Raw genomic sequence first — 22,017 nt, 5'->3', positions numbered from 1 at the left:
ACTTTCATCCATATTGGCAAACTGATTCCTGCTGGACTTCACACTTGACCCATACCTAAATTTAGTCTACCTCGGTCTCCCCACTTTCATAAAAAGAAAAGGAGTACTTGTGGCACCTTAGAGACTAACCAGTTTATTTGAGCATGAGCTTTCGTGAGCTACAGCTCACTTCATCGGATGCATAGCATATCGTGGAAACTGCAGAAGACATTATATACACACAGACCATGAAACAAAACTTCCTCCCACCCCACTCCCCCGCTGGCAACAGCTTATCTAAAGTGATCATCAGGTGGAGCCATTTCCAGCACAAATCCAGGTTTTCTCACCCTTTCCCCCCCCACACATACAAACTCACTCTCCTGCTGGCAACAGCCCATCCCCCTTTGAAACCCCTCTTTATAATGCGCATGATAATCAAGGTGGGTCACCTCCAGCACTAATCCAGGTTTTCTCACAACCCCCCCACACCCCCCCCTTCCAAAAACCACACACACAAACTCATTCTCCTGCTGGCAACAGCTCATCTTACAATGTGTACAGCAATAATCCAAGTTTAACCAGAACGTCTTGGGGGGGGGGTTTGCAGGAAAAAAAACAATGGGAGACAGGCTACCTTGCATAATGACTTAGCCACTCCCAGTCTCTATTCAAGCCCAAATTAATAGTATCCAATTTGCAAATGAATTCCAATTCAGCAGTTTCTCGCTGGAGTCTGGATTTGAAGTTTTTTTGCTTTAAGATAGCGACCCTCATGTCTGTGATTGCGTGACCAGAGAGATTGAAGTGTTCTCCGACTGGTTTATGAATGTTATAATTCTTGACATCTGATTTGTGTCCATTTATTCTTTTACGTAGAGACTGTCCAGTTTGACCAATGTACATGGCAGAGGGGCATTGCTGGCACATGATGGCATATATCACATTGGTGGATGTGCAGGTGAACGAGCCTCTGATAGTGTGGCTGATGTTGTTAGGCCCTGTGATGGTGTCCCCTGAATAGATATGTGGGCACAGTTGGCAACGGGCTTTGTTGCAAGGATAGGTTCCTGGGCTAGTGGTTCTGTTGTGTGGTATGTGGTTGTTGGTGAGTATTCGCTTCAGGTTGGGGGGCTGTCTGTAGGCAAGGACTGGCCTTTCTCCCAGGATTTGTGAGAGTGTTGGGTCATCCTTCAGGATAGGTTGTAGATCCTTAATAATGCGTTGGAGGGGTTTTAGTTGGGGGCTGAAGGTGACGGCTAGTGGCGTTCTGTTATTTTCTTTGTTAGGCCTGTCCTGTAGTAGGTGACTTCTGGGAACTCTTCTGGCTCTATCAATCTGTTTCTTCACTTCCGCAGGTGGGTATTGTAGTTGTAAGAATGCTTGATAGAGATCTTGTAGGTGTTTGTCTCTGTCTGAGGGGTTGGAGCAAATGCGGTTGTATCGCAGAGCTTGGCTGTAGACGATGGATCGTGTGGTGTGGTCAGGGTGAAAGCTGGAGGCATGTAGGTAGTACTTTCATAGTAGTCAATATTCATATCACTGATCTATGTCATTTCACAGTAACATGAAGTGGTCAGTTATTTAGACTAGGGAAAATTTGCACTACTGAACGTGTGCATAATTAATGATCTGTGCATATTTTTATTTTTTTGTGCAAAAAAAAATCTTCTGCAGGAAAGTTGCTGCAGTTTCACCTTTATCCCACCAGAGGGCACTGTGGCACTAGAACAGAGCACTAGCACTAGCACCAGCCCCAACAGAAAATAACTGGCTGGAAAGTTGCTGCAGTTCTGCCTTTTGCCCACCAGAGGGCACTGTGATGATAGAACAGAGCAGCCTCTCCAGGCCAGCTAGGGAAGAGAGAGAGCCTGCCTTTTTCACAGCGCCTGTCGGGCCAGGTCATGAGGCAGGGACTATGGGAAGACAGACAGCGTGGGGCTGCTGAGGGGTCAGACAGGGACTCATAGATAAAGCTGCAATTTAGTCACTGGTATTTTTAGTAAAAGTCATGGACAGGTCACAGGCAATAAACAAAAAGTCACAGCCCATGACCTCTACTTGACTTTTATTAAAAATACCCCTAACTAAATCTTAGGTGCTGAGGGGGGGCACTCCCTCGGGGGGTGCCCAAGGGCCCCACTCTTATTGCTGACCCTGGGGAGGGGTGCAGCCCAGGGTCCCCACTGCTGCTTCTCCAAGCAGGGTGGCAGCACTCTGGGGCCCCACCACTGTTGCTGTTCTGGACGGGGCACCGCTCCTGCTCCCTGACTGCTGCTCTGGGACAGCCTGGGGTTGCCCGAGCAGCAGCCAGTGCCTAGCAGCTCGGGCAGCCCTGGGGTCAGCCACACTAGCTGCTGCAGAAGTCACAGAGGTACCAGAAAGTCACAGAATCCATGACTTCTGTGACCTCTGTGAAAGACTCGCAGCCTTAGTTATAGGGAGGACAGACTGGGGCAGGGATTGAATGGGAGTGGAGGTGCAGGGCCATGGTGGGGAGGGAGATGCAGGGCCACATGGTGATAGTGGAGGGGGTGCAGGGCCACATAGGGAAAGGGGGTGGCTGAGTGGGGGCACAGAGACACATGGGGACATGGCCAGGGGGTGCTGGGCAACATGGAGATTGGGGGAGTGGGTGTCTGAGTGGGGGTGGAGGGACACATGGACATGGGGTTGTAGCCCAGTGGACTAATATGCCTTTATTATATTCACTTCGACTGTAGCCCAGTGGCCAACTTGCCTTCATTATATTTACTGCTTTGCATTATATTCACCAGTAATGCAATAAACCTACAGGCCTGTATCCTGTAAGACATTAGCTTCAGCAAGTTAGCATAGTTGAGAGCTATGAACTTTGAACAGATAAACGGCCCAATGGAAAACCCCAAGTATTTGGGGAACTGAAAATAGAGTTTAAGGGGGAGTTCTGACCATAGGTAAATAATTCAACCACAGAAGTGTCCTGGCAATGAACTGATGTACATACCAGGTACGTGAGATACATTTAAGGCTAGCCTGCTTGCTTGCTTATATATAGAAACTTATAAGAAATATACCCGAATGTAAACCTATTATGTTACAGCCAAAATATACCCTAATATAAACCTTATATATATCTTTTCTTATAAGTTTCTTATTTTCTTATAGGTTTGATTATTTTATTATAATAGGTTTATATTAGGGTATATTTTAGCTGTAACATAAGGGACCTGCTGGCCAAATCCTGTATAGTGAGCAAAGGCAAAGTTAGCATACATATGTCTGGGACCTTTCACCTAGATAAATGGAGCTAAAGCATAAGGTCCATGTATGACTGTGACCTTTAACATAGAGGATGTGTTAAAGCAGGTTGGCATAGGGGCTTTCCTAAGTTCATACCCTTTTAAACTTAACAGATACATCGCAACATAGAACTTGGAAACAACCGAAATAACAAGTTAGGACAGATATAACAAATGTGATATCTAACCACAAAAGGGCCATGGTAATGAATTGACGTATATAATAAGTTGAGATCATTGAGATACTAACCCTATAGGAAAAAGACACACCAACATTAGTAAGGTGAGGAAATACAAATAAGGAGAAAGGAAAAATCCCCTACTGAATATGCATCAAACATAACGGTGTCAGCATAACAAATTATAAAAGTGGCATCCCACCTTAGGGGCAGTAGGAGAGAGAGATGTAGTCCTTGGGAGGTGCCAGAATGACGGCCACTGGTGATGATGGGGAAGGTGATGGTGATGAGGAAGATGATGGCTAGCATTTCAGGTTGTTCTACAAGGGATGGTGTGAATATATAGATGTACATTCTGTAGTATTTCTATCCATCTTACTAAGTTGGGTTGTTTGTGACTGTGCTAAATGTATTAATAAACTATATTTGTAAATATAAAAGGTTCCTATATTGTGAGTGTTGCAACTGTGCACATCAGGGTTCCCAACTATATAATAATTTAAATAATAGTAGGCCTGATCTTGGGCCAAGAACCTGGCAACCCTCAAAGTGATAACTGGGGATTCTTAAGTAATCAGTATAATTAATACATAATCTAAGATCAGGCCACAGGGTGCAGGGACACATGGGGACAAGGGCAGATGTGCCTGATTGAATGGAAGAGGCTGCTATCAGCCAGGGTCTGCATGCGGGAAGCTCCCTAACAGTCCCCTCGCGCTCCCCAAAAGACACCCTGTTCCATACTTTCCCCACCCATACCCAACAACCCTCCCAGTTCACACCCAGGCTTCTTCCCAGCAATTACTTCCCTCCCCATCAGCTCCTCTGTAACCCTTAACTCCCCCAAGCCTTTGCACTGTTTCTGAAGGGTGTGCAAAATACATTTCTGTATTGTAGTTTAAATGAATCATTACTCAGAGTTCTGTATTAATATGCCTAGTAAGGAATCCATTTTTCAAAAAACATTTCCTGAATCTTTTTTATTGTCTGTGTTGTTACAGACATACTTGCTGACAGGTATTTTGAAATAAATCAACAAAAATAATTGAAACCAGTGTGATTATATTGTGTTATTTTGAGAAATAAAATATGCAGAATTTGAAAATATTGTGCGCAGAATTTTTAATTTTTTGTTGCAGAAATTTTTTTGCTGCAGAATTCCCCCAGGAGTAGTTCTGTATGCTATTCAGGATACAAGAATAATTGTCAGGGGAAGAGTCCTCTTCTAAATGCCATCATTTCCCTTCTCATTGAATTTCTCACTTCATGTATTTTCATATTCCTTTTCAAAGTATAACAATATTCAGTACTGTATATGCTGGCTCCAGTGTGGATAAAAGCTATCTTTAGTAGGCCAATATATGAATTAGCAGAGAATGAAACACTGGCAAGGATAATACCACTTTTTGCATAATTGTTCCCAAATCTGGGAAAACCTGTTTTTATTAATGTCCCCCAATAAACCATAAATGGGATATGTCAGCTTCTTTCTATAACACTGTAAGGAGGTTGTTGCTCATGTCAATGAACAGGTATTGCTGAGTTTCCAGTTTACAAAATTTTCAAAGTATATTTCATGTGAAAGTTGTTTCCCAATCCCCAGTATTTCAAACTGTTTGCCCAGAGGGATAGTCTGCATTTCTTGAAGATGCTTACATTTAGTTCCTTAACACCCCACTACCACCTTTGAAATCCTGTCCCACAGCTGTCAGTCTTTTGGTTGAACAGGACTAGATAGAACTCTATGTGGAACCTGTCAGTGCTCCTAATTAATATTACATTAACCCATCCATATAGGCTGAGTGTGCTGTCTTTGCAACATTCCCTTCTGGTCCAGAAACAAGAATGGACTTGAAATGGAACACTGGTCTTTTATATGACTGTATTGAAACAGTCACTGTGGGCCTGATTTTCTGAAAATTACACCGTTTATCAGTGGGTTTCTTATGAATAGGACAGTGTATTCAAGTGAAAATCATTTGGTACCATCTTAGGCAAAGGTTTAATTTACTTATGTTTCCTCCTACAGAAAAAGGATAATATTATATTACACCGAACTATCTAATGTCTCAATATTATACTGGAGTAAATTGTTTTATGCAACTTTTGTAAGTACAAATGACTAATATATTATTCAAGAATAAAATAGTCTGAACTATTACTTTGGTTTGAAATAAAACAACAACAACAAAACTAGCAGGAGGTAATTGTATAAAAGAAAAGATCATGGTTATTTGCTGGAAATATATCTGACCTGGCTTCAGTTGTTTACAGTATAAGTAGTCTTACCACTTCTGCTTTACGACTCTGAGAAGGGTCATTTTGGTTTCTTAAAATAAAGTCTATCAAACTGTTTATGGGAGATTCAGTGATGATGAATAATATTCATATTTATTTTGCTAAGATTATGGCAATGTCGTTATTTGGGAATTTGTGACTCTCGACTAGGTATGAATCCAAAGAGCCAGTACAATGTCAGTCTCATGTTAATTGGTAACTGCTTGAAAAACATGATGCCTTACACACAGCGTGAGGTCTGCTTTCAATAACAAATAGGGAAGCTAGGGCATGAGAGGCAAATTGACTTACTAGACGGACCCAAAAAATTAATCTCCATTTGAAAATGTTAAAGTCTATACCAAACAATGTAACTAGACTAAATGTAATCTCTTGCTCTCCTTCACAGTGGCATTACTGCTAATGATTGCTCCTCCTTTTTCCCACTTAGGACCAGAGACACCTATGGAATGGGAGTTGGGGGGAGGGTGTCACAAAGAGAAAATGAAGAGATGTAGCTAAATCCCTTAGAGTGCAGAAGGTCTGATCTTATATGGAATTACCACTCACATCAAAAAGGAGAGATGGACCTGGGACTGGATCAATGTTGACCAGACCAGGGAGCCAGGGTGCTGGATAGGACTAGTTTTTTCCAAGCAGCACCACAGATTTGTCGTATCAGAGTGTACTTTTTTTAAGGAGGGGGAGAAGGATATTTGGTTTCTTTTTGAGGGAGACATTAAACTCCCCCCCCCCCCCCATCCGCCACCTCCTTCCACCAATCCCTCTGACTCAGTTGTACAGGGTATGGGGATGTAAAAGATACACTAAGAGTGTACAGGAAGCTGCAGGTCAGTAAACCAAGTGCCTACAGATAATTATCCTCAGCACAAATGAGCAGCCCCTGAGGGTAAGATCAGCCACAAATCAGCTCCTCTGAAAAGACTAATATGGGAATGGAAGACCATAACTTCTCCAGCCTCAAGTTGTGACAAACTACACAAAATTCCTATTTATTTTTAATATTAGACTTCTAAATTGTAGACTTCTGTACCACAACTATGCCTCCACAATCATGTGAGGAACTTGAAAGAATCCACTGGACCTCAACCAATTTGAAAAGGCAAGAGGATACAGCAATGTGGGGAAGAGTGCAAGAGCCAACCAGCTTTTTCTTCTCTTGGGTTGAACTCAAACTATTCACTATGAGTACTTAATATTAGTGGATCAAACCGTAGTAGTTAGTTTGTCATGTGAATTATATGGTGTTGTTTTTGTACTCTGGATAAATGGGCATAACTATTATAATCAGGAGGGGAGCTTGGTGAAGCCAATGAGACTTGAACATCTCAGGGAAATAATGCAGATAAGTCGTATTAAGGAATTTTAGAAAAAGTGGTTTTTTTTTCTAGTTAGGCCACAAAATAAGGTAATTTCTATGAGCTTGAAGCATGCAAACCTATGATTTGCTTTCTGCAAGAATTCACACAAATAAAGTTCACTGACTTGAATGTTTTGCACAAAGTGAAGAAGGAAGGAATTTAAGCATGGCTGAAGCAAATTCATTTTTAAATGAATGAATACTTGTTGAAGATTTCCCCCCCAGCTCTTGTATTTACTTTTTTTATATGGCTTAGCCAATATATATTTTTAATTACTGTATTTCTGCTGTAGATAGTGGAACATAATTCTAACTATATTAGGCAGGGTTTTTTTATCTTTGTATTTTTGAGGGAGAATTGAATGCATCTGAACACTTACATTATAGGTGAATTTTTGTTCAGATCCATTCCAAATGAGGGAATTGTCATATCCCTACTTCTCATCAATAGATGGTTAGCAGTTTTCATACTTCTGTTGATGAATGAAAACAAATATTTAAGCAGTTGGTTTCCTTTTCCACATTGTTTGAAAGGGCTTCATGACCATAACAAATTGAGTATGTATGTGAGATGAAGATGTCTGCATTCTAGTGAGGATGTCTATCTGATTATAATTCTTGTAGTTAACTGTAAATTTTTCGTTTGTGCTTTCAGTGTATCCATACTGGCAAAATTGTACTAATTAGTCCAGTTATTCCAGTTTTCTTTGTGAATCAAGTAAAATACTCCTAGTTTCATTTGCACAAATAGCTGGTAAGGTGGGTTTCTGCGTAGTTTCTTACCTTAAAAAATTTGATTTCTCTCTTTTCCGAGAGCACCTGGGGGTTATCGTGGATCACAAACTAAATATGAGTCGTCAATGTAATACTGTTGCAAAAAAAAAAAAAAAAAAACGAACATCATTTTGTAAGCAAAACACGAGAAATAATTCTTCCTCTCTACTCATCATTGATAAGGCCTCAACTGGAGTACTGTGTTCAGTTTTGGAAACCACACTTCAGGAAAGATGTGAACAAAGTAGAGACAGTCCAGAGGAGAGCAACAAAAATGAGTAAAGTTCTAGAAAACAAGAAAACCTACAAGGAAAGATTGAAAAAAATTGATTTGTCTAGTCTGGAGAGGAGATGACTGAGGGGGGTCATACAAGTCTTCAAGTATCTAAAAGGTTGTTATAAAGAGGAAGGTGAGAAATTGTTGTTCTTATCCACAGAGGACAGGCCAAGAAGTAATGGGCTTCGATTGCAGCAAGGCAGATTTAGGTAAGACATTAGGAAAAAATTCCTAACTGTAATGCTAGTTAAGCATTAGAACAAATTAATGAGGGAAGTTGTGGAACCTCCATCATTGGAGGTTTTTAGGAACATGTTACACAAACACCTGTCAGAGATGGTCTAGATAATACTTAGTCCTGTCTCTGTGCAGGAGACTGGACTAGGTGACCTGTTGAGGTCCCTTCCAGGCCTACATTTTTATGATTCTATTATTCTAGAATCATAGAGTTTTTGATGAGTTTTATCCTTTATTTTGCATATTCCAGACAGTTCTATATCAATTTGGTGTAGTTTTATTCTCAATTACTTGTACGATTTTTATTATATATTACTATTATAATGTTATTGATTTCCCCCTAACAGCCTCACATTACATGGGAGAAAAACGCTACTGCCAGAGTGCTGGAGGCAAGGCCAAAACAGATGGGAGGCAGGGACTTCCTCTGGCCACTGTAAGCACAAATGCAGCTGGAGGAGGCGGGAAGGAAGGGAGGGAAAGAGAGCACCCCTTTAGAGATTTTAGGGCCTTTGTTGACATCTACAAGGGTTAATGCATTTTTTTTAACTGGACAACTGCTGGAAAGCAGCAGAATACGGACCCTGGACTTCAGAAAAGCAGACTTTGACTCCCTCAGGGAACTGATGGGCAAGAACTCCTGGGAGAATAATATGAGGGGGAAAGGAGTGCAGGAGAGCTGGCTGTATTTTAAAGAATCCTTATTGAGGTTACAGGGACAAACCATCCCGATGTGTAGAAAGAATAGTAAATATGGCAGGCGACCAGCTGGGCTTAACAGTGAAATCCTTGCTGATCTTAAATACAAAAAAGAAGCTTACAAGAAGTGGAAGATTGGACACAGTATTCTTGCCAGCAAGTTAAAGAAGTATGGGCTGGATGAATGGACTATAAGGTGGATAGAAAGCTGGCTAGATTGTCGGGCTCAACAGGTAGTGATCAATGGCTCCGTGTCTAGTTGGCAGCCGGTATCAAGTGGAGTGCCCCAAGGGTCGGTCCTGGGGCTGGTTTTGTTCAATATCTTCATAAATGATCTGGAGGATGGGGTGGATTGCACCCTCAGCAAGTTTGCAGATGACACTAAACTGGGAGGAGAGGTAGATATGCTGGAGGGTCGGGATAGGATACAGAGGGACCTAGACAAATTGGAGGATTGGACCAAAAGAAATCTGATGAGGTTCAACAAGGACAAGTGCAGAGTCCTGCACTTAGGACGGAAGAATCCCATGCACCGCTACAGACTAGGGACCGAATGGCTCGGCAGCAGTTCTGCAGAAAAGGACCTAGGGGTTACAGTGGACGAGAAGCTGGATATGAGTCAACAGTGTGCCCTTGTTGCCAAGAAGGCCAATGGCATTTTGGGATGTATAAGTAGGGGCATTCCCAACAGATCGAGGGACGTGATCGTTGACAGGACAAGGAGTAATAGTCTCAAGTTGCAGTGGGGGAGATTTAGGTTGGATATTAGGAAAAACTTTTTCACTAGGAGGGTGGTGAAACACTGGAATGGGTTACCTCGGGAGGTGGTGGAATCTCCTTCCTTAGAAGTTTTTAAGGTCAGGCTTGACAAAGCCCTGGCTGGGATGATTTAATTGGGGATCGGTCCTGCTTTGAGCAGGGGGTTGGACTAGATGACCTCCTCAGGTCCCTTCGAACCCTGATATTCTATGATTCTATGATTTAGATATCAGGGGGTCCCTGCTCCTTTCATAAAGGGAAGGGAACTCTCATTGTGGGATGAGCAGCAATAGCAGAGCAGAGTAGCTGGGGCTCTTAGATGGGGGAATGGGGGAATGATTTGGGGAAATTTAAGAGACATACATATTTAAGAGACAAAAATTTAAGAGACAAACAACAAAAACAAAGAGAAAGAAAGCATCTGACAAAATTTGTACTCTTAATATGTTGCTTGTATGTTGTCAGTCAAAGGAGTAGGGAATTGGAGAGACTAAAGGCAATATTGCTGAATAATGAAATGAATCGTGCCTCTATATAGTTTCACAGTATTTGTTTATATTATATTTTAATGTATTTTGCAATAAGCCCCAACAGGGGGTATAGGGCACATGCTTTTTACATATTATGAAGTCCCATTACGTAAGAGAGTATGGTTTTACCAAGCCATTAAAAAGTTAATTTGAATTATTTACCTTCATTAAATGTGCTTATTCATTTTGTTTCTCATTCTGACTTGCTACTGATAAGTAATAAAATTATGTAGTGTTCTCAATCTTTAAAAAAATTTCAAATTCTGATGGTTGCATTTTATTGAAAACACCTCCCCCCCTCCCCCCCCCCCCCCGCATAGTGTAGCAGGACAGAAGGTTGCCAGAGCTCTTTTAAATTCTGAGATGTACTGTATCTTGTGCCATAAGTCTTTGAAATACAGTAATTAAAACAGGTACATGAATATTTTGCTGTCTGTATGCAAATAGTAAGGCCATTCTTATTATTGAATTTAAATACTATTTCATTGCCAATACACTATTGGACTCAGATAGTTTATTATTTTATTCTTGTTCCAAAATGGCATCAACAGTGCTAGGGCTAATTTGGGGTATTGTTGAATGGAGCTGTGACAGCAGGAGAAACAATCTTAAGGAAATAGAAGACATAAAAATGTGCAGTACAATGTCTTATCACAGCACTCCCTAGTCAGACCACTCCCTAATCAAATAAGCAGTTTTATGGCATGTGTTGATGCCTTTGAAGGTGTAGCTGGCTTTCATAGTATAGGATTTCCTGTCCAAAAGGGCAAGTGGTTATTTGAAGTTTAAGAGTCATAGGGCAGCATAAACCATGTTTTTTTAAAAAAAGAAAGAAGAAATGCACTATGGTCTAGGCACATGAAAACGTAAATGAAAAATAAGTCTGTCATCTTTTAGACATCAAATAAAAATACAGTACAATATTTTGTCCTAGGTATATGTTTTCTTTATTTAACATTTACATGTTTAATTATTTTTAAATTTTGTTTTATTGTAGTTACTAAGAGAAATAGGGTCTTTTAAAGAAAGGTTTTGTTTTTCTTTTTGTTTTGTCCCCCTGCCTCTCCCCCACAAACACCCCTCTCCTACTTTCTCTCTGTCTGTCTGCTGAAAAAAGCACAGGAGGATATACTGTGCCAGAGAACCCACCTAAAGGGCCCCCTTGACGCTAGCACATCCTCTGTCAGGCAGCATTCACTGCAGCCCGGAGCAGATTCTGCTGCAGAGTAATAGTGCCACAGAGTCTGCAAGTGTCCTGAGCGGCTACTGAACAGGAGAGCAAAGACATAGTATGAAAGGATCCAAGGATTTCAGAGGGTATGTTGGCAATTCTTGTCAAGAGAAAGAAATTAAGAGCATGCTGCCTGCACTATTTTAATATATACATGGTCTGTATGGCTTGATCTTAAGAACCTTCCCAAGGATGTTGTCAGAGCCTCAGGAGTAATAACTACTGTTTGCTGAATTGGGAGAGAAGGAATTCTTAGATAATGTAGGACTTAAAGCTTTCCTTTTTTGTGGCAAAATCTGAATGCATGCACATGTTTTTTATATAAAGTATAACATCAAATTAGAACTAGGTTATGCAGTGAAAGAATCAATAGCGTAGTCATTTTACTTAAAAGACAGACAGCCTTATGGGGTTAGACGTCAAAATGAATTTGATCATGACAGAACCATTATATTCATGTTAGTATCTAATTGTAGTCCGGTCCTATGGAGCAGAAAAAGCACACTTCCTTCCGTCTTTCTTAGATGAAGAAATAAATCCTGAGAATCAAAATTCAGAGAAGTTTGCTTTGGATGTACATGGGTTTTTAACCACCAGTCTTTGTACAGGGCTTACAAGAAAGGAAAACTCCATTAAAGTGATCACTGATGAATATGTGTCTAAGAAAGAAGAAAAAGCAATATTCATTTCTAAAGGACCCTATGGCAAAGGAATCCGCAATTATTCATTTTCCCCTAAGTACTGATTTAGCATGGATGACCAGAAACTATCGTTTGACTAACCTTTTCCAACTGTTCAAAATGTTTCATATGAAGATGCTTTAATTTACACCAAAACCATTTGGATTGTATCAAGGGGAACCTTTGCCTTCACTTAGGATACGCAGTTACCATATACCATATACTTTCATGTTTTTTAACTAACCAGTTTGACATAAATGGATGGAAATGTACCTAGAAAACCCTATGAAAAGTCTTTCCTCAGATCTTGGATATTTTTATTTTTGTGGAATACAATAATTTTTGCAATAACGCTTGGTGTTAACTACTCATGCAGTTGTTTTGGAATGCATCTATGAATACCATCACAGAAAAAGCTATCTGACAAGGAAAATACTAATGCAGGAAGATCTGTGAACATGATGCATGTGAATAATTTCCCCTTTAGGAGGCATTCATGGATATGGTGAGTAATCGATACACACTACAGATTGTTAAACTCAGAATGCTTGTTTGCAAAATACTATGGCAAGTGTCAGATGCTGACTTTTCCATTGTTAATGGCAAGTGAGGATTGACCTGTTGTAAAATGAAAATCTTACAGAGATGGTAGTGGTGATGTAATACAAGTTTAGCACCCCTGTGCCATCACAAAACAGAAGAGTCAAGCTGGAGAAGGGAGAAGATAATATAGCTGTGAAAATACAATCAATAAGAAGTTTTTGAGAAATAGAAATATTTCTATCTATGGGAACAATGAAAGACTCTGCCATTTGATTCATAACATTATTTCAGAGAAACGCTACAAACTTGTTTTCCCCATATAATATTGACTTGTCTGGCCTCTAATTTTTTCTTTTTAGAGTTCAGTTGACCAAAAAACAAGGATAAATTATTCCCCTATGTTAATTCAGTTTGGTTTTTTAAATATGTTTGTGTGCTAACATTTTAAATCTGGCTGTTTGGAAAACAGTCCCACTGAACTAAAATCACTTCAACATCATTAAAACATCTGTTTCCTCTTAAACCCAGACACATCTGTAGTTCTTGCTCAGGGAGTAACCTTTGTCTACAACTTACTTTATAATGTATTAAGGTCAACTTTATAATTATTTTCCAGTTGATTGGCGTCATGTCATGCTATTAATGTTGGAATTTATGATTGAATGCTTTAAGTAACTACTGACTTCTGGGCAAAGCCCAGTTTTATATAAGATCTTGTCTTTATTACATTTTTGGGTTTATTTCAGTTCTTTTAAAGGTACTAAAAGCAAGCATACTATGAAAGTTCGGTCTGCACAGTTTATATTTAGTCAAAAGATTTGCCTTTAGTATAAATGTTTGTTTGGATACCTAACTCATTAGGATTTCCCTGGCCAATACCTTTACAGCAATGCAAAATATTATTTTCTTCAGTGTATTTCAAACTTGTACTTAACAATATAGTATAAATGTAGCAACAATATAGCACAACCGCAAACCTCTGATGGGTGTCATTTGTCAGAGGTTTCTGGCTATCCAGCTCAGAACCAATCAGAACCATGGTGCACTTGTGACAGCCTCTCAGACCAGGGGATGCTGTGAATTTATGACTCTACTAAATTTGTATTAATACTAAATCTTAATGCAGAGTTAATACAGATTCATTCCTTTAACACATTTTACTCCTCTATCACAGTCCTCTGTCACTTTCCCATAACACCAATCTTAGGCTAAGTGAAATCAAGTGAAATCATTGTAATATCCTCCTATAGCCCACTTTAAACAGCATCACCTGGGAAAACAAATAATAAAGATAAGGTTTTAGTTAAGCTCATCCCCCTGCTTTTGTAGCTTATTTTGCAACGTGCAGTGTGGTCCACACCTAACAGAAAAGCCCTGATATTTCTGTTGTCTTCTAAGAATTTGGCCTACTTTTCTTTTTAATAACTTGGAGAAATTGTTCTGAAATATTTTTAGCCTTCAAGTTTATTCTGTGTCTCAGTACTTTACAACCAACATTTTGAATTCTTTTTGAGGGGGTTTGATCACATCAATTGTTTGTTTGTTTTTTCTGCTCTCATAGGCAGTTGCCTACCTTCCCTGTTCACCCCCTCCTAGTCTCCTTGGTATCTGTACCAAAATGGGAATACATTCTGTAACAGGAAGTACTATACCAGCAATGTGGGATATTTTTACATGTGCTGCTGCACAAATGTATGTAGGCTTTCACATGATTTACATTTAATATATGATCTGAATGCAAATTATACCATGCAAGCATTTATGGCTTACTAGATCCCAGACCTTACTTTGAAATTAAAATGTTTCAGCTCAGTGTTGTTCAACTGCCCATTTTAGGAATCAGGCAAATTTGCTTATTCATGCTACGTTAGATCTGTAAAGAACATTTCTGAATGGTAGACTTTGGAGTTACTAGTCATTTTTGTAATTCTGTAGAAGCACTTTCACAAAACCTGCGCGTTGGCTGACAGACATAGCAAAGCTTCCCATAGTAGATTTGAGTAGATATAGAAAGAGTGGTCTGTATATATTTCTGTCTTCTGGCAAGATGATAGTGAAGCTAGATGAAGATACCTTTTTTTTCATATGACCCAATTAGTATTGTGCTGGGTTAACAGCTATATCAGTTGATTCTTCTCGCTATATTTTCCATAACATTGAACAACATATTGAAGGTATTTTGTAAAAAGCAGCATATAGTACATATTTAATTTTGAAATACTATGTTTTAAATATTGAAATCCATATTCAGATTCAGTGCCGATAAACATATATACCTTAGTGACATTATTTTTTTAGTCTTAAGTATATTCTCTGCCTTCATAGGCATTTTATTTCTCTTTATCTCTCCTACTCTGACTCCGATATAGAATGAAACATAGGTGGCTGTCGGTCCTGGGCTAGTAAATAAAACCTTTTGAATTTTAAGTTAATTTGGTTTGTTTCAGCCTTCTCCCCCCATCACCCCCAAAGTCCATGGCTTTTAAGTGCTATGTGCAGATGGGGGAGCCAAGGTGCTTTTTGCCTTTGTGTTTGTTTGGGGGTGTGTGTGGGCTTGGGGGAAGGGTTTCCAAAAGATGTAGGTATCCCTAGCAAGAACCAATTCTAAGTGCTGGGTTTGATCTTGAACTCACAACCTTCCATCCCTAAAGTGTGAATGCCCCTAACTAAACCCTACTGTGAATGTTATTTATACTGGCTCCCAGTTAATACATTATTTTGGAAAATCATTTACATAGCACAATAAAGTGCAGTTTATAACTAAATATCATGATCTGTTCCTTGCCTGGGAAAATGAATTGTAGGCAAGGAGAGCAAGATTATGAAGAGCCTTCTAAGTGAGGATGTGTAACTTAAATTCTCTATGGTAAAAGACAGGAAGCCAACTGAGGGGTTCAAAGAGGGTGTGTAAGTGATGTGGTTGGAGTGGGTGTGGAGAGGAGGATTTTAGTAGCAGCTGTTTTGGATAGACTGGAGTGGGAAGAGGTGAAATGTGGGGAAGCCAGGAGGGAAGGATTATGACAGCGAAGTCGATTGATATTCTAGGAGAGGATAAAGTTAGTCCTGGGAATACTGAGAAAAATGAGATGTGGGGTGACATTAGATAAGGAGTAATAGGAGCCTGTTATATTTACGATATAACACCACTACTTAAGCACAGCAAGTATCTGCAAGTATGTAGAACGAGCTATTTATTGTTTTTCAGATTTGAAACTACTTTAGAAATGTTTGTGAATGGATTGTATTACATAGCTTTCTTTTCCATTATACTTTTTTCTGACTTTTTGATGCCAAACCAAATAAAGATAAGCATAGTATCTAATTTTGGTTTGCCTTGCTGGGTATATCTTTTCCTATTTTTATCATAGAAAAGTTAGAAGAGCTGAAGAGCTATGATTTTTGAGTTCAAGTATTTGTGTCCTCAAAACTGTAAAGATGTAAAATTTAATGTATGAGCACATATTTTAGGACAATGTAATCTATATTCAGTTATTCTTTTTTGTTTCCTTTCTACTAAGATACTGACATAAAATGAAATTTAAATTGTATAGCGAGTCAGTGAGCAAAGAAATGGAGCCAAAAAAAAATAAATACAAAAATCCTTTCCTGCCTTTTAATCTAGTCAAATTTACTTCATTGATCATTACTGTGCTATGTACTTCATTTAATGCAAAATAATGTGAATGTTTGGCTGCATGGTTAGCCCTTTGCTTTAGATTAATTTGATGGCCAGCTACCTTGTTGAAAAGCACCTTAGTAAATCATTGTATGAATACAAGTTTAAATAAGTTTCTTTGATTTCTGGTTCCCAGAATCTTCTGGAATAATAGTATTATTACCCATACTTGTACATTTTAATTATTGAACCATATAGTTTGTCACCAATTATCCAATTATTAGCTGTTTCTCATTGTGAAGGTTTTCCATTTTGTGGGGCTGGAGTTACATTTTGCCTTGGTAGAAAAGTGAAAGAAAATAAATATGCTGACATTAGTAGATAAGGCAGAAAACAGAATTATTTTTTAAGCATTCGGTTTGATCATATGAGGGTCTTGAGCAACCTCAGCTCACTTAGAAATCAGTGGGAAGCTGAGGATGGTTGGCATTGTGCAGGAAATGATCAGCATCCCTCAAGATAAGGCCCTGAATTAGTAACACACTCTAAAATGGAATATTTTGTCCAGGGCCATGTACTTGCTCACTTGTTTTGCTACCTTAAACTCTTGTTTGTGCTAGGTTTTTTATAGTGAGGGGAGCAAACTTGTGCCAGAATTTCTGTTCAGAATTATATTTAATTAGTTTCTAGACCTATGACTTCAGGCCTTATTCTGTTGGCTACAAAGGAATCCCTTCCTTCTGATGGGTAACAGGATCTGAAATGTCTCCAAGCCAAATGACTGATTTCTGAGCATGACGACAGATCCTGTTAAGGCCAAATGCAGTTAGTTCTTAATCTTCTATTGCCAGTAGGTTTTGATTGTGCTGATAAGCATGAAAGGTCGTCATCTTCTCAAATTTCTGGTGCTGAATAGTAGTGTTAGTGAGCTTCAGGCATTGTTTATGTACACTGCTCAAATTAGGTGAAATACAGCTAGGCTTATACATTTTTACTAAATGAAGCAAACAGTAGTAACCACTATTTTGCAGTAAAACCACTGTTTCTGTTGACTTTTTTTCTTTTATATCCTCATCTTTTCAAACACTGTTTATCCTTTTGGTATCACCTAACCAACATACAACACTCTGCACATCAGTGAAGAGGGGGAACTACTTTGACCAAGGACAAGTAGGGCAAACCTTTCCTTTCTCTATTATATTAATGCTTCTTTCTTTTATGGTGCCTTTCATCTGGAGAACTCAGAGTGCCCCAGGAACATTAACCAGCTAGATATCACAATACTCCTGTGACGTGGAGCAAGGGGATATAGGGATCATGTCACCCACCACTGAAATGCAGCAGCTGTTTAGCTCTCAACACAGCAGTATAATGTCATGGGATATATATATAAAAACCTGCTGTAAATTGCATGGTACTCAATTTAATGTCCTCAGAAGGATGACTTGACTCTGCTGGGATTTTAGCCTGTGGTTCCAGAGTAAATATATACACTGGGTAATTAGACCACCCTGGATATGTCTATATTGCAGTTAGACACTTGTGGCTGGGCTGTGCCAGCTGACTTGGACTCGCAAGGCTCCGGCTAAGGGGCTGTTTAATTGTGGTGTAGATGTTCAGGACCCTCCCACCTTGCAGAGTTCTACACAGCCCTCAAGCACAAGTCAGCCAGCACAGGACAACCACAGGTTTTAACTACAGAGTAAGAACATAACATAAGAACAGCCAGACTGGGTCAGACCAAAGGTCCGTCCAGCCCAGTATCCTGTCTATCAACAGTGGCAAATGTCTCCCGACAGGTGCCCCAGAGGGAGTGAACCTAACAGGTAACGATCAGTGATCTCTCTCCTGACATCCATCTCCACCCTCTGACAAACAGAGGCTGGGGACACCATTCCTTACCCATCCTGGCTAATAGCAGTTAATGGACTTAGCCTCCATGAATTTATCCAGTTCTCTTTTAAACCCTGTTATAGTCCTAGCCTTCAGAGTAGATGTACCCTAAGCTATTTCCCATTAAATTGCTGCAAGTAGTTAGGACTTTTGTTTTATGTTTTGGAAAATGACATTTCCAATAGGAGAGGAAGGATGGTCTGAAGAAGCAGCATGCTCTTTTGTTTAAAATACTGTATTTGGACTCAGGAGCTAAGAGTCCAGTTCTGGGCTTTATCAAATACCTCCTATCTGGCCTCATCACCTTTCTGTGCCATAGCTCATGTTTGTAAAATGAGAATGACAATACTTCATGTCTTCCTTCTCCAACCCTTTGTTGGTCTTGTTTGTTAAGACTGGTTTCAGAGTAACAGCCGTGTTAGTCTGTATTCACAAAAAGAAAAGGAGTACTTGTGGCACCTTAGAGACTAACCAATTTATTTGAGCATGAGCTTACGAAAGCTCATGCTCAAATAAATTGGTTAGTCTCTAAGGTGCCACAAGTACTCCTTTTCTTTTTGTTAAGACTGTAAGCGCTTTGAGGCAGGGATTTTCTCTTATAATCTGTATGTACAGTGCCTAGCATAATGGGGCCCAAATATTGGTGGGGTCCTGTAGCTACTACTGTAGTAGAAATAATAATACATAATGGTGCAGTGCTTTATAACACCATGCTTGGATAGAACAGTGCATCAGAAATGATCAGAGGGGAAGACTGACTGCTCTTGAATTGGTACCATTACTTTACTGTAACACTGTAGACTTTCTTTTGAGGTCTCCCATCCAAATATTAACCAGGCACACCTTCTTTATGTGGCAATAGCAAAAGTGATACCACAATGATATGGTATGGCAGTAGACAACTGTGCATACTAACACATCTATGCACTAGTCATTTTCAAAGGGTCCAACCTAGAGTCAGATTATTTCAGGAAAGATTATATAAGCAAGTGGAGTTTCCATCCTGCTATGAACAGAGTACACATACTGTATATAGTGCACATTTCTGCTTTCCTCTGGTTTGGCTGTATTGGCAACTCAAATAAAAATAATAAAAATTAAACCTGAGTCATTTTTCTCTTTAAATGTGGCTGTTTGTAGGGTTTCTCTATAGCAGCAGCGGGCAACTTTTTGGCCTGAGGGCCGCATCGGGTTTCTGAAATTGTATGGATGGCCGGTTAGGGGAGGCTGTGCCTCCCCAAACAGCCAGGCATGGCCTGGCTTCCGCCCCCTATCCAACCCGCCCTGCTTCTCGCCCCCTGATGGCCCCCCGGGGACTCCTGCCCCATCCAACCATCCCTGTTCCCTGATGGACCCCCGGGGACCCTTGCCGCATCCACCCCCAGCTCTCTGTCCCCTCACCGCCCCCAGACCCCCCGTCCTTAACTGCCCCCCCCCGCTGCCCCATCCAACCCCTCCTCTCCTTCCTGACCGGCCCCCCCCCAGACCCCTGCCCCCTTTCAACCAGCCTGTTCCAATGACCTCCCCGACCCCTATCCACACCCCCAGTCCCTGACCACCCCCGAACTCCCCTGCCCTCTATCCAACCCATCCCCCCGCTCCCTGCCTCCTTACCGCCTGCCTAGAGCACCGGTGGCTGGCGGCTCCGCTGCACCAGGACAGGCAGCCACGCCACACAGCACCGAGCACCGGGTCAGGCCGGGCTCTGCAGCTGCATTGCCCCAGGAGCTCACAGCCCCGCCTCCCAGAGCATTGTGCCGGTGGCGCAGTGAGCTGAGGCTGTGGGGGAGGGGGTAAATCGGGGGAGGGGCTGGGGCTAGCCTCCTGGGCCAGGAGCTCGGGCTGTGCAGGACGGTCTGGCAGGCCGGATGTGGCCCGCGGGCTGTAGTTTGCCTACCTCTGCTCTATAGACTCTCAGTTCGAGCCCTTTGTTCCCTTTGCCTTAAGTGAGAGACTTCAACTTCTCCTATCCTGGTTGTGCTTAACAAGACGCACCTGCCATTCTGCCTCAGCAATAATTACCAGTCACCTCCAAACTTTAAAATAATAGTTTAATAATAAGGTGGGAGAAAACTTTGATGCTTACTATTACTAAATTAAACATTTTGCTTTAATAGTACTTATATTTTTACATGTTAATCTGTTATTAAAACACATTGGAAATTGGTTTCAAACTTTGCAGTCCCTTGCATAGAGTGAAATGGGTTTAGTTCTGTTTTAATGCGTTACTCACTTGAGGATGGTGATTTGGATCATGTTCAGTTTACTGGCTACAGAGAAGAGCAGAGCCATAAGAAGGCATTTTAGCACCTGGGTGAGCGAGCACATTTGCACCCCCTAGAGTTGATGCTTGCGGGGTGGCAGGCAGAGGGCTCTTGGCTCTACATGCTGTGAGAGCTGATGGCTGGCTTGGTGCCCAGCAGCCCTCCCTTCCTTGCTTCCTAAGCTGGGCCGCCTCTACACGGCCGGGCACCCCCAAGGCATGGCGGGCAGCACAGCTCCAAGTTACGCCCCTGACATGCTCTTGCCTGTCCCCCGAAGGAGCGCAGCTGACAGAGCCTGGCTGCCATGAGATGCTTGGGCTCTGCGGGGCAGGGTACATAACCCCACGTGACCCCACCCACACTGCCCCATTTTTCCTCCCCTGTGGCTTTGCACCCTGGGCGGCAGCCCCACTTGCCCTGCCCTGGTTATGGCCCTGGAGAAGAGTAATGACGCTGTCCAAAAATCAAATATGGAACATATTTTTTGAGAATGAAACATTGTCCTACCGAATGATATCCATACTTAATTATCACCTGTATGGTGTTTCAACGTTAAACTGGATGAATAACATTAGGAAAATTTCACCTAGCCAGTGTATTTAGATGGAACCAAAGGAAGTTTTGCATGTGTGGGTGGAAGGGCTTACTGTTTGTTTTTATTAGTGTAATATATTGCTTCTGGGGACAAGGGAATGAGCTGCCAGAATGCTGTGAATTCATAACTACAAAAGTGAAGAACATTGTTAGGCACATACAATTTATAGCTTGATTATATTTTGATCACGTGAAAAATATACATTGCTAATTTTTGTTGTGTAATGTACTAAATGACATTTTCATATGTAAATCTGAATTACAAAATTATCTCCTGAAGACTAAATAGAATGTAGGGCCTTATTTATATGCATAGATTAACTGTTTGATCATAAGAGAAGTGTTTGAAGTTGAATTCTACATTACCAGTTAAAAGGGAAGCAAGAATATTTCCAGTATAAACCTGTTTGTTGGCAGCAGTTAGTAAAATGGAATAATCTCCTGATATCACAGAGCACAGCTTGGGACAGATGTACAGCACAGGGAACAGTATCTGAAAAGGATTTAAGAAGTTTGGTTACCCATACTAGTAACTATTTTGTCTGTTCATTTTCATTTTGATTCTCTAGCTAGTTTTTGTTTGCATGCAATTAACTATGCCGCCTCTCTTTCTATTAATTTATGTGCTACTTCTAGAAAACATTTTAGTTTGTCTTTCTAGATTTCTTGGCAATTCAGTTACCAATTTTTAACTACTGTTATTGAAAACATTGTTTGATTTTAAAAAAAAGAAAGGTAGTTACAAGTGTGCAACTATTTTAAATGGTGCAATACACTGTGATCCACCTCCTGTTTAAATAAATAAAAAGAAAGACTTTAATTC

The 22,017-nt window shown here is 40.6% G+C and overlaps 1 protein-coding gene across 3 annotated transcripts in view; it reads left to right on the top strand.

The window, feature by feature from the left end:
* Positions 1–22,017, top strand: part of PDE4D (phosphodiesterase 4D) — a 1,166,661-nt gene that overhangs the window by 671,886 nt on the left and 472,758 nt on the right. The window contains exon 1 of one of the 3 annotated variants that reach the window (XM_043547760.1): positions 11,570–12,789. The exons of the other annotated variants lie outside the window; for them this stretch is intronic. Within the exon in view, the coding sequence (XP_043403695.1) occupies positions 12,743–12,789 (47 nt within the window). The 5' untranslated portion in view covers positions 11,570–12,742. Of the gene's footprint in view, positions 1–11,569; positions 12,790–22,017 lie in introns of those variants that run through there. 3 annotated transcript variants of the gene reach the window in all.

Source organism: Chelonia mydas, chromosome 5 (assembly GCF_015237465.2).
Source record: "Chelonia mydas isolate rCheMyd1 chromosome 5, rCheMyd1.pri.v2, whole genome shotgun sequence".
Classification (NCBI taxonomy): Eukaryota; Metazoa; Chordata; order Testudines; family Cheloniidae; genus Chelonia; species Chelonia mydas.
This window is presented reverse-complemented; position numbering and strand designations above follow the sequence as displayed.